This window comes from Scyliorhinus canicula, chromosome 5, assembly GCF_902713615.1.
Source record: "Scyliorhinus canicula chromosome 5, sScyCan1.1, whole genome shotgun sequence".
Lineage (NCBI taxonomy): Eukaryota > Metazoa > Chordata > Chondrichthyes > Carcharhiniformes > Scyliorhinidae > Scyliorhinus > Scyliorhinus canicula.
This window is the reverse complement of record NC_052150.1, coordinates 115410091-115422815: the sequence shown is the minus strand read 5'-3', so window position 1 is coordinate 115422815 and position 12725 is coordinate 115410091. Positions and strand designations below refer to the sequence as shown.

General features: G+C 45.9%; 1 protein-coding gene across 9 annotated transcripts in view; it reads right to left on the bottom strand.

The window, feature by feature from the left end:
* Positions 1-12725, bottom strand: part of ica1 (islet cell autoantigen 1) — a 272925-nt gene that overhangs the window by 199807 nt on the left and 60393 nt on the right. For all 9 annotated transcript variants that reach the window (XM_038797509.1, XM_038797513.1, XM_038797517.1 and 6 more), the window contains 2 exons: positions 12565-12688; positions 9182-9380 (listed from right to left, as the gene is read on the bottom strand). In XM_038797509.1, coding sequence (XP_038653437.1) covers positions 9182-9380; positions 12565-12688 — 323 coding nt within the window. The remainder of the gene's footprint in view (positions 1-9181; positions 9381-12564; positions 12689-12725) is intronic.

The following is a 12725-nucleotide window of genomic DNA, read 5'->3' as shown; positions in this document are numbered from 1 at the left end:
GCAGGTCATGCCTCACAAGCCTCTGAGAGAATTCTTTGAGGATGTGATGAGACACATTGATGAAGATCAGGCAGTGGATGTGGTGTATATGGATTTCAGTAAGGCATTTGATAAAGTTCCCTCTGGTAGGCTCATTCAGAAAGTTAGGGGGCATGGGATACAGGGAGATTTGGCTGTCTGGATTCAGAATGGGCTGGCCGAAAGAAGACAGCGAGTGGTAGTGGATGGAAAGTATTCCACGTGGAGGTCGGTGACCAGGGGTGCCCCCGAAGTGATCTGTTCTGGGACCTCTGCTCTGTGGTTTTTCTAAATTACTTGGATGAGGAAGTGGAGGGTGGGTTAGTAAGTTTGCCGATGATAAGAAGGTTGGCGGAGTTGTAGATAGTGTTGAGGGTTGTTGCAGGTTACAACAGGACATTGACAGGATGCAGAGCTGGGCTGAGAAGTGGCAGATGGAGTTCAACCTAGATAAATGTGAAGTGATTCATTTTGGAAGGTCGAATTTGAATGCAGAATAGAGGGTTAAAGGCAGGATTCTTGGAAGTGTGGAGGAACAGAGGAATCTTGGGGTCCACATACATAGATCCCGAAAAGTTGCCACCCAGGTTGATAGGGTTGTTATGAGGGCATATGGTGTGTTGGCTTTCATTAACAGGGGGATTGAGTTTAAGAGCTGCAAGGTTTTCCGGAGCTTTATAAAAGCCTGGTTTGACCACACTTGGAATATTGTCACCTCATTATGGGAAGGATGTGGATGCTTTGGAGAGGGGGCAGAGGAGATTTCCCAGGATATTGCCTGGACTGGAGGGCACGTCTTATGAAGAAAGGTTGTGGGAGCTAGGGCTTTTCTCACTGGAGCGAAGGAAGAAAGAGAGGTGACTTGATAGAGGTGTACAAGATGAGGAGAGGCATGGATAGAGTGGCTAGCCAGAGACTTTTCCCCCAGGGCAGAAATGGCTGTCACGAGGGGGGACATAATTTTAAGGTGATTGGAGGAAGGTAAAGGGGGACATGTCAGAGGTAGGTTCTTTACACAGAGTGGCAGGTGTGTAGAATGCACGACCAGCAGAGATGGTGGAGTCAGAGTCATTAGGGACATTTAAGCGATTCTTGGACAGGCACATGGACAGCAGTAAATTGAAGGGGTGTAGGCTAGGTTGATCTTAGAGGAGGATAAATGGTCGGTACAACATTGTGGGCCAAAGGGCCTGTACTGTGCTGTACTGTTCTATGTTCGATGAATCAAAATGCATTGCTAAAAGCTACTTCTCATTGCTACAGCCGTAAATTGGCAGCAATTATGGCTCTCCACACCATAAAAAGGTACTTACACTGGAATGAGCAAGCCCTGACATTTCTTTTGTCAAGTTCCCTCCATATCTGTGGCATAAGTAGGGCAACTGCTGAAGTTCAATGTACCTTTTTTCCTCTTTTTTTAAATTTAGAGTACCCAATTATTATTATTTTTAATTAAAGGGCAAATTATCGTGGCCAATTCACCTACCCTGCACATCTTCAGGTTGTGGGGGCGAGACCCACGCAGACACGAGAATGTGCAAACCCCACATGGACTATGACCCGGGGCCGGGATCGAACCCGGGTCCTCGGCGCCGTGAGGCAGCAGTGCTAACCACTGCATTACCATGCCGCCCAGAAGTTCAATGTACCGGAGTAGTCCGGTGGCAATTATGCACAGTATTTAGAGGAGCAGGACAACTAAGGCAGTAACATTTGGATTTCCACATAACTGTGCATGTGCATTTGCTGAAAGTTTCTTTCCAATTTCTATCACTGAACTATTATTTCTAGAATAAAATCGGACCCGTTGCGCTCTCATTCTCTTTTTTAAAAAATATTTGTATACGGGTATTTGCAAGTTTTTATAATAATCATAAAAATACCATGAACATGGTACAAGAAACATTTCCCCCCATCCCAATCTTCACACCCCCCCCCTTTGAAATTCTGCTTCTGCTGACATTTTAATTTTCCCCGAAAAAGTCGACGAACAGCTGCCACCTCAGGAAGAACCTGACCATTCGCCCTCTTAAGGCAAACTTTATTTTCTCAAGACTGAGAAAACCAGCCATGACACTAACCCAGGTGTCTACACTCAGGGGCTTTGAGTCCCTCCACATTAATAAGATCCATCTCCCGGCTACCAGGGAGGCAAAGGCCAAGACGTCGGCCTATTCGCCCCCTGAACCCCCGGCTCTTCTGACACTCCAAAGATCGCCACCTCCGGTTTCGGCACCACCCGTGTTTTGAATACCGTGGACATTGCCTCAGCGAACCCCTGCCAGAACCCTCTAAGCTTCGGGCATGCCCAAAACATGTGGACATGGTTTGCTGGGCTTCCTGCAAAACCCCACACACACGTCCTCTATCCCGAAAAACGTGCTCATCCGGCCACAGTCACGTGTGCCCGGTGGACTACCTTGAATTGTATCAGGCTAAGTCTGGCACATGATGAGGATGTATTAACCCTGCGGAGGGCATCCACCCACAGACCCGCCTCTATCCCTCCTCCTAGCTCGTCCTCCCACTTGCCCTGGAGCTCCTCCACCGGGGTTTCCTCCGCCTCCCAAAGCTCCTGGTAAATATCTGATACCTCCCCCACTCGGGTACTGGAGACTACTCTATCCTGTATCCCCCATGGCGGCAGCAGCGGGAAGGCCGGAACCTGCTTTCTCAAGAAGTCTCGCACCTGCAAATACCTATACCCGTTCCCTGCTGGCAATTCAGATTTATCCTCCAAGGCTTTCAAACTGGGGAAGCTCTCCTCTATAAATAGATCATGATGTGGAGATGCCGGCGTTGGACTGGGGTGAGCACAGTAAGAATTCTTACAACACCAGGTTAAACTCCAACAGGTTTGTTTCAAATCACTAGCTTTCGGAGCACTGTTCCTTCCTTAGGTGAATGAAGAGGTATATTCCAGAAACAGAGGTATATGGACAAAGTCAAAGATGCAAGACAATGCTTTGAATGCGAGCATTTGCAGGTAATCAAGTCTTTACAGATCCAGAGATAGGGGTAACCTCAGGTTAAAGAGGTGTGAATTGTCTCAAGCCAGGACAGTTGTTAGGATTTTGCAAGCCTAGGCCAGATGGTGGGGGATGAATGTAATGCGACATGTATCCAAGGTCCCGGTTGAGGCGCCAACCCACCCTCCCCCTCCAGATACACTTACTTCACTCGCGGGGTTTTACCCGCCCACACAAAGCCCGAAATAACCTTATTCACCCGCTTGAAAAAGGCCCTCGGGATGAAGATGGGGAGGCACTGAAAGACAAACAGGAATCTGGGGAGGACCGTCATTTTCACGGTCTGCACCCTCCCCGCCAGTGATAGCGGGAGCATGTCCCATCTCTTAAAGTTGGGATTATTATTTAAACGATAAAATATTAAAGCATGCCGCTGTTCAGAGAGACTTGGGTGTGCTAGTGCATGAGTCACAGAAGGTTGGTTTACAAGTGCAACAGGTGATTAAGAAGGCAAATGGAATTTTGTCCTTCATTGCTAGAGGGATGGAGTTTAAGACTAGGGAGGTTATGTTGCAATTGTATAAGGTGTTAGTGCGGCCACACCTGGAGTATTGTGTTCAGTTTTGGTCTCCTTACTTGAGAAAGGACGTACTGGCGCTGGAGGGTGTGCAGAGGAGATTCACTAGGTTAATCCCAGAGCTGAAGGGGTTGGATTATGAGGAGAGGTTGAGTAGACTGGGACTGTACTCGTTGGAATTTAGAAGGATGAGGGGGGGATCTTATAGAAACATTTAAAATTATGAAGGGAATAGATAGGATAGATGCGGGCAGGTTGTTTCCACTGGCGGGTGACAGCAGAACTAGGGGGCATAGCCTCAAAATAAGGGGAAGTAGATTTAGGACTGAGTTTAGGAGGAACTTCTTCACCCAAAAGGGTTGTGAATCTATGGAATTCCTTGCCCAGTGAAGCAGTTGAGGCTCCTTCATTACATGTTTTTAAGGTAAAGATAGATAGTTTTTTGAATAATAAAGGGATTAAGGGTTATGGTGTTCGGGCCGGAAAGTGGAGCTGAGTCCACAAAAGATCAGCCATGATCTAATTGAATGGCGGAGCAGGCTCGAGGGGCCAGATGGCCTACTCCTGCTCCTAGTTCTTATGTTCTTATGTTCTCTTTCATTTATTCTACCAGCCGGGATAGGTTTAACTTGTGCAGTGCCTCCCATTCCCGGGCCACATGGATTCCCAGACACCGAAAGCTCTTCCCTACCATTCGAAGCGGCAGCTCTCCCAGTCTCTTCTCCTGCCCTCTGCCTGAATCGTGAACATCTCGCTTTTCCTCATGTTCAATTTATACTCTGAAAAATTGCCAAATTCCCCCAGGATTCGCATTACTTTCCCCATGACCTTCAACGGGTCTGAAATATACAAGACCAGGTCATCTGCGTAGAGCGAGACACGGTGCTCCCCCCCCCCCCCCCCCCCCCCCCACCACCACCAAACCAGTCCTTTCCAGTTACTAGAGGCTCATAACGCCATGACCAATGGCTCTACGGCCAGAGCAAACAGTAACAGGGAGAGGGGGCACCCTTTCGCGTCCCTCAGTGTAGTTTGAAATGCCCCGACCTTGGGGCAGCACAGTGACACAGTGGGTTAACCCTGCTGCCTCACGGCGCCGAGGTCCCAGGTTCGATCCCGGCTCTGGGTCACTGTCAGTGTGGAGTTTGCACATTCTCCCCGTGTTTGCGTGGGTTTCGCCCCCACAACCCAAAGGTGTGTGGGGCCGGATTGGCCACGCTAAAATTGTCCCATAATTGGAAAAAATGAATTGGGTACTCTAAATTTAAAAGAAAAAAGAAATACCCCGACCTCAGCCGGTTCGTACGCACACTCGCTACTGGTGTCTGACAAATGAAGCCCTCACCAAACCCAAACCTTCCCTGAACCTCCCACAGGTAATTCCACTCCACCCGATCAAAAGCCTTCTCCGCATCCATTGCTATCACCACCTCCACCTCATCTCCTTCTGAGGGCATCATAGTAACATTTAAAATCCCTCGAGTTGCCTGCCCTTTACAAATCCCGTCTGGTCTTCCCCCATCACCCCCGGGACACAATCCTCTATTCTTGTGGCCAGTATCTTAGCCAGCAGTTTGTCGTCCACATTCAGTGGAGGAATTGGCCTGTATGACCCGCATTGCTCCAGATCCTTCTCCTGTTTCAGGATCAATGAAATTGAGGGCTGTGACATTGATGGGGGGAGGACTCGCTTCTTTCTTGCTTCATCGAGTGTCCTCACCAGCAGTGGGCTCAATATCTCTGAAAACGTCTTATAGAATTCCACCAGGTAGCTGTTAGGCCCCGGGGCCTTGCCCGACTGCATGCCCTCCAGCCCCTTGACTATTTCCTTAATCTCAATCGGGGCACCCTGCCCTTCCACCAGGTTCTCATCTACCCTCGGAAACCTCAACTGATCTAAAAACTGCCTCATCCCCTCCACTCCAGCCGGGGGTTCCGACTCTCATAAATTTACAGTAAAAGTCCTTAAACACCTCATTCACCCCCACTGGGTCCAGGACAGTATTCCCACCTCTACTCTTTACTCTCCCTATCTCCCTGGTGCCTGCCTTTTTCTGAGCTGGTGCACTAATATTCTTCTAGCCTTTTCCCCGTACTCATAGATCGCCCCCCCTTGCCTTCCTCAACTGTTCCACCGCTTTCCCTGTAGTCAACAGCCCAAACTCTGCCGGAAACCTCCCCGCTCCCTCAGTAGCACCACGTCCGGGGGCTCTAAGTGTCTCCTGTCCACCTGAAGTATCTCCTCAGCCCGTTCCACCTTTTCTCTGTGGGCCGGTATTGAGATTAATTCCCCTCTGACCACTGGCCTTTAAAGCTTCCCAAACCGTTGCTGCAGAGTCTTCCCCCGTATCATTTGTTTCCAGGTAGTTCTGGATGGACCTGTTCACCCGCCAACAGATTGCTTTGTCTGCTAGCAACCCCACATCCAGTCTCCACAGCGGGCATTGCCTTCTCTCCACGCTAACCCGAAGAAATTTCTCTTTATCTCAGTCTTAAATGGTCTACCCTGGATCTTCAGACTGCGATTCATGGTTCCGGACACCCCTGCCATCAGGAACATCCTTCATGCATCTACATTCCCTAGATCCATTACAACAGACTGAAAAGAGTTACTTGTGAGGAAATCTACAGAAGAGCAATGTAGGGGGAGGGGGGTTTGTTCACAAAGGAAATGGAGAGCATACCGACCCAACATGTTCCCTCTAGAGTAATAGGAAGGAGTAAAAAGAGAACGATGGATGATCAGAGACATTCAGGATATGATGAGCCGGAAAGGAGGGGCTTTTAACAAGTACAAGGGGAGCAAATCAACAGAGGGATTAGCGGAGTATAGAAGGTGCAGGATGGAGTTTAAGAAAGCAATTAGGATAGCATAAAGGGGATATGAGCAAACTCTGGCTGATAAAACTGGGGAAAATCCCCCAAGATATTCTATAAGAATATCAATGGGAAGAGGATAACCAGGGAAGGTGTAGGGCCCATTCGGGACCAAGGAGGCAATCGGTGGGTGGAGCCAGAGGACATTGGTAGCGTGTTGAACGAATACTTGATATCTGTCTCCACCCAAGAAAATGAGGTAGATATAGAATTCGGGGAGAGAGAGTGTAAGGTTCTTGAGCAAATTGTCATAGGGAGTGACAAGGTATTGGTGTTGGCAGGCTTAAAAGGACAAATCTCCAGATGAAATGTGTTCCAGGATGCTGTGGGAAGCGAGGGAGGAGATTTCAGGGGTCCTGACCCCAAATTTTTATTCCTCTCTGGACTTGAGAGGGGTGCCAGAGGACTGGAGAACAGCTTACGTGATCCCACTATTTAAGAAAGGTTGTAGAGATCTGCTAGGGAACTACAGACCAGTGAGTTTCACGTGAGGGGTAGGGAAACTATTGGAGAAAATTCTGAAGGAGAGAATCTATCTCCACTTGGACAGGCAACGTTTGATCAGGAATAGTCAGCATGGCTTTGTGAGGAGGAGGTCATGCCCAATAAATTTGATTGAATTTTGAGAGTGTGGGCAGCATGGTAGCACAGTGGTTAGCACTGTAGCTTCACAGTGCCAGGGTCCCAGGTTCGATTCCCGGCTTGGGTCACTGTCTATGTGGAGTTTGCACATTCTCCGTGTGTCTGCGTGGGTTTCATCCGGGTGCTCCAGGTTTCCTCCGACAATTCCCAAAAGATGTGCTTGTTAGGTGAATTGGACATTCTGAAATCTCCCTCCGTGTACCCGAACAGGCGCCGGAATGTGGCGACTAGGGGCTTTTCACAGTAACTTCTTTGCAGTGTTAATGTAAGCCTACTTGTGACAATAAAGATTATTATTATAAAAAACTCAATCTCTCCTCATACATCCCAGAAATCAGTCTGGTAGACCTTCACTCCTGCTAGAGCAAGAAAATAATTCCTCAGATAAAGAGACCACAACTACACACAATATCCCTGGTGTGGTTTCAACAAGGCCCTGTATAATTGCAGCAAGACATCTCTGCTCCTGTACTCGAATCCTCGCTATGAAGGCTGATGAGCCATCAATTGCATGAGACACGAGTTGCTATACAAAAGTTAGGCTTTAATAAGCTAGAACTTAGCCCTGTGGTTGTCTACAATAAAATGGACGACCGCCTGGCGTTCCGACTATTTATACCTCGGTATGGAGGCGTGGTTAACTTAGTCTCTCGACCAATTGGAGAGCTGTCACATGACTGGTCTCAACCAATCGGTCGAGAGGCACATGACCGACCAGGGCCAATGGTAAGCCGGTGTTCTGCACCAATGGCAGACAGCTATGCAAATCATATCACCACAAAGGCCAACATACCATTTGCCTATTTTACCACCGCCTGCTGCACCTGCATGCTTAGTTTCAGTGACTGTGAGCAAGGATATTTCTGCAAGTTGTGCATTGACGCAAAATAACCTTTGTTACAAGTATTTATTTCCAATTGCAACTGTCTCGGTCAAGACTCGAAAGAAAAGATATGTATATTTATATTTACTTTATAAAATTATTTTTTTCCCTGTTTTCCAAAATGGACCATTGCTGGGCTGATAAAATGGCTCCAGCTAAGTTTCTGAGCAGTTTTAAAGTAAACAAAGGCTAACACCTCACCTCCTTGCATCGCATAAACATTCCTGCCAAGCCAACACACTGCTCTTGCAGTAAGATGTCTACCCCAGACAGCTAGGAAAAGGGCATCTGTTCACAACTCCTAGTTTCCAATCTGGTGCTAATGACCAACGTATTACTTGTTCCACCCAGGGGCCTCGTTTAACTACCCGAAACCAGTTTCTCCATGAAAAGGAATCCCTACTCCTATTGAACACCTCAGAATTCCAGCCCTGGAAAATCCTTTGTCCAACAGCCAGGAAAAGTGGTTGGAGGCATGTCACATGAGCTTCCCCAAGATGCTAGAACTTGTAAAATTACCATGCGGGCCTCAACTCAAACAGTCAGTGTTTGGCCTCCAAAGAGAAACAGCAGCTCCAAGGCAAGTATCCAGTGGTGCCTACCATCTCAGCATAAATCAGGTGGCATCAGAAAGAACTCTGGTCCCTCATCAAAACTGCGAACTATTGGAACACTGTAACTTGTGCTTCCAAGACTAACTCAATTCTACATGCCTTCTCTCCTGGTGGAAGTCTCGTTTGTGAAAAGACAGATCACCCTTCAATAGCCAACCACCCCTCTGAAGAAATATTCAATTAAACTTCTGATTCTGGTCACACGTAAAGCCCTAACTTCTATTTTATTGTGGTCTGGCCTTCAGTCTCTTTCTCTTATCCCTCTTTGTATTGTATGAGGGCTAAAAAAGGGCAGACATTGCAAAACTCCGCGCACGCATGTGTATAAAATCAAACAATCCCTTTTATATTATCGTACCTCGAGTTTGCTGTGCAAGTTATTTATAGATGATTGGAACACTCCAAATTTGATTGTTGGGGATAATATGCCACTATTTATAAAATCAAAAATAAAATAAAAAACATCTTTATGTTTATGAACAGATTGGGAGAGGAAAAATCAAGCCATTTTAAATTAATCTCCTCCCCACCCCCCTTCTGTAATAGTAACCCTTAACCAATAGTGGTCATAAAGGATCTGATTAAAATATATTATTCTTACCTTCCTAAATTTTTCAAGATGCTTATACATATCAGGGTCCAATTCCTGAGAAATATCTTTCATCCACAGTAATGCTCCCCGGTATTCTGTGCGAGACTGTTCCATTCGATTCACAGTCAACCAAGTGTCTGAAATGGCACGATACCTAAAGGTTTCCACTTCCTGGTACAATCGACATAAAGGACTGCGGAGTGCCAACCTAAAGCAGTAAACCACACCAAATTAGGGCTCTTACTTCCATCTTAATACTCCAAAGTAAAGTAGCACTATATTTCCACCCACACGCGCCCCCCCCCCCCCCAACCCCAACGCAAGTGATTTAGTAGTTGTTATTACAAAGTTAAATCAAGACATTAGGAACAAACAGCATCTAGTCATAATAATAAAATAATTGGGAATCATATTTTATGCCCATACACTTATCTTCCTTCATTTTACTTAGGCCATTGTTCTGTATCCACTCCATTTCTCCCTCGCATTTTGATTTATTAGAACGCTTCCTTTGGTATGGAGATTAATGGTCAGACTGGGACAGGCATTTAAAATAGCTAAAAGCAAATTACTGCAGATGCTGGAATCCGAAACAAAAACAGAAAATGCTGGACAATCTCAACAGGTCTGCCACCATCTTTGGTGAGAAAAGGGAGCTAACGTTGCGAGTCTAGGTGACGCTTGGCCAAAGCTGTTCTTTCCTTTGGGAAGGAATTTTTGCACACGGTAGAATTAGAAACAAGTCGTAAACAAGGGGAATAAGGAACGGACATATGAAATCAAAGAATGAGTAATAACTACAAAAAGCAGAGCAGATTTGGAGAAAAGAGCTGCAAATGAGTAAGGCAGATTTGAAATCCAAGACAGCACTGCTGGATATAAACAAGGAATTGAAATTTATAATAAAACACAACCAGCAGGACAGAAAGCTGAAAATTGAGCAACAAATTTTCATCAATATTCTGACATCCCTTAATTATCTTGGTAATATTCATAATTATACCACCACAAACCTCCAATTTGTGCTGGCAAATAATATATTCCAAAATAACACAACATGCACGTAAGCACTTAAAATCATTATTCATACCTTAACATAATGTGCAATAATAATCTTTATTATTGTCACAGGTAGGCTATTAACACTGCAATGAAGTTACTGTGAAAATCATTAGGACTGAATATTCACCCAATATTATCCTGTTTCTATTTCCTCGTGGAACTCCCACTGTGCATACAGGTGAGTTTGTAGGATTCCACCAGATTTTTCAAGACATCTAAAATGAGACTTCAGAACGTCTATAACTCCTGTTTACCAAAATGTTTTGCACCAATCAAGTATCCTCATGCATGGGTTTGACTCAAGGGGATGGCATGGTGTACTGTCACATCATGAGCAAATCATGTCATGTTTCTTGGACAGTGATCACGGATATGTTGCACAAGGTAATTGGCATTGCATATTAATGGTATGGATGTTTTATTTTTGTTACTAAAATTAAAATGTTTGCCTTACGAGCAAGTGCTAATCTTGCCCCATCAGTTGCTCCATGAACCTCACCAATTTATATGAATAGATATAACGCACAAGTAACAGTACACAGGTTCCCACCATCAATTACATGTCAACTGTTGAGATGGGTCAGAAGAAATGTGTGCGGGAGGTTGGGTATAGCTCCTTGACCACATTTCGATGTGGCAGAATACGGTCTTAAATCGGCTTTAAAGGTGAACTGTAATTTTTTGGTGGGATTACTCATGTTCAGGTTTTGCCCTCTGTTATGACTCAAAGGCCCCCCATAAAAACAGGTGGTAATTCAGTTGCAAATACAATCTGAAAAAGAAACCCCCGATTTAGCAAATGATTGTTTCATGCAGAATAAAGAAATGATTGACAACCAAGATAGATGAGATAAAAGATAAAAGCAAATTACTGCGGATGCTAGAATCTGAAACAAAAGCAGAAAATACTGGACAATCTCAGCAGGTCTGACCACATCTGTGGAGAGAGAAGGGATGAAACTTCGAGTCTAGATGAAACTTTGTCAAAACTGGAGAGAACTGGAAATACGGTCAGATTTATACTGTTGTGGAGGGTGGCATGGAGCCGTGGGCTGGATAGGGACCAGCGATAGGTGGAGGTTGACAAAGATGTTGTTGACAGAAAGACAAAGGGAATGTAAATGGGGGTGCTGATAGTGGCAAATAAGGAGATTGGAATGTGTCAATAGCAGAACAAAAGGTAAGCAGTCTGTAAAAGGGCAACTAGGATCAGTTGGCCCAAATTTGGTGGGGAGGGTGGACAATGGTGGGGGAAAAACAGAACAATGGAAGAAATTAATACAAATAAAAATGAGGTGAAGGTGAAGGAGAGAGTTCATAGTCTAAAGTTGTTGAACTCAATGCTAAGTTTGGAAGGCTGTAATGTGCCTAATCGAAAGATGAGGGGCTGATCCTCCAGTTTGCGCTGGGCTTCGCTGGAACATTGCAGCAGGCCAAGGATGGACAGGAGAGCAGGACAGTGAGCTGAACTGGCAAACGACAGGACGTTCTGGGTCTTGCTTGCAGATGGACTGGAGATATTCTGCAAAGCAGTCACCCTATCTGTGTTTAGTCTCTCCAATGTAGAGTAGACCGCAGTGGCAGCAGCAAATGCAATAGATTGAAGGAGGTGCACATGTAGTGCTGCCTCACTTGAAAAGAATGTTTAGGCCCTGGGAGGGTGAGCAGGGAGGGAGTAAAGGGACAGGTGTTGTTCTTCTGCGATTGCATGGGAAAATGCCGTGGGAAGACGGTGAGGTGTTGGAAATGATGGAGGAGTGGACCAAGGATTGGACTAGAGTATTCTGGAGGGAACAGTCTCTGTGAAATACTGACAGGGGGAGTGAGGGCAAGATGTGTTTGGTGGTGGCATCATGCTGGAGTTGGTGGAGAATGATTTTTTGAATGTGGAGGCCAGTGGGGTGAAATGGGAGGACATGGGGACCACAACTTTGAAGGACTGTATCCCATTCTCCCATTTCCTTCACCTCCGTTGCATCTGTTCCAATGATACCACTTCCCAAAAAGGTGCTGCTGACATTCTTCTTTAATTGTGGTTTTCCACCCACCATGACTGACAGGGCTCTTAACCACATCTGACTCATCTCCCGCATCTCTGCTCTCACCCCTTCTCCTCCTTCCCAGAACCAGGATAGGGTCCCCCTTTTCCTCACCTTCCACCCCACCAGCCTCCGCACTCAAAGAATCATCCTCCTTCAGTTCTGATTTTTTCCAACTTATCAATCAAGCGCCATGCTACTCACCAACCAACCCTGTGGAACATCAGACTATCTTTACCATATATGCATATCAAATATGCACAGAATAATTCCTTGGAATACTTTTGCTACCTTTGTTGTGAGGAGAAACATAGTGCTTTTCCAGATGCTTGCATCATTTTTCCCGCTCTGGTTTTATCCTGTGAACCCTGTGATCTGAGAAATCGGCCCAACTCATTTTCTTCCTGAGACAAAACTGGAAAGGAAAAACAAAGTATAATTTTGGCACAACT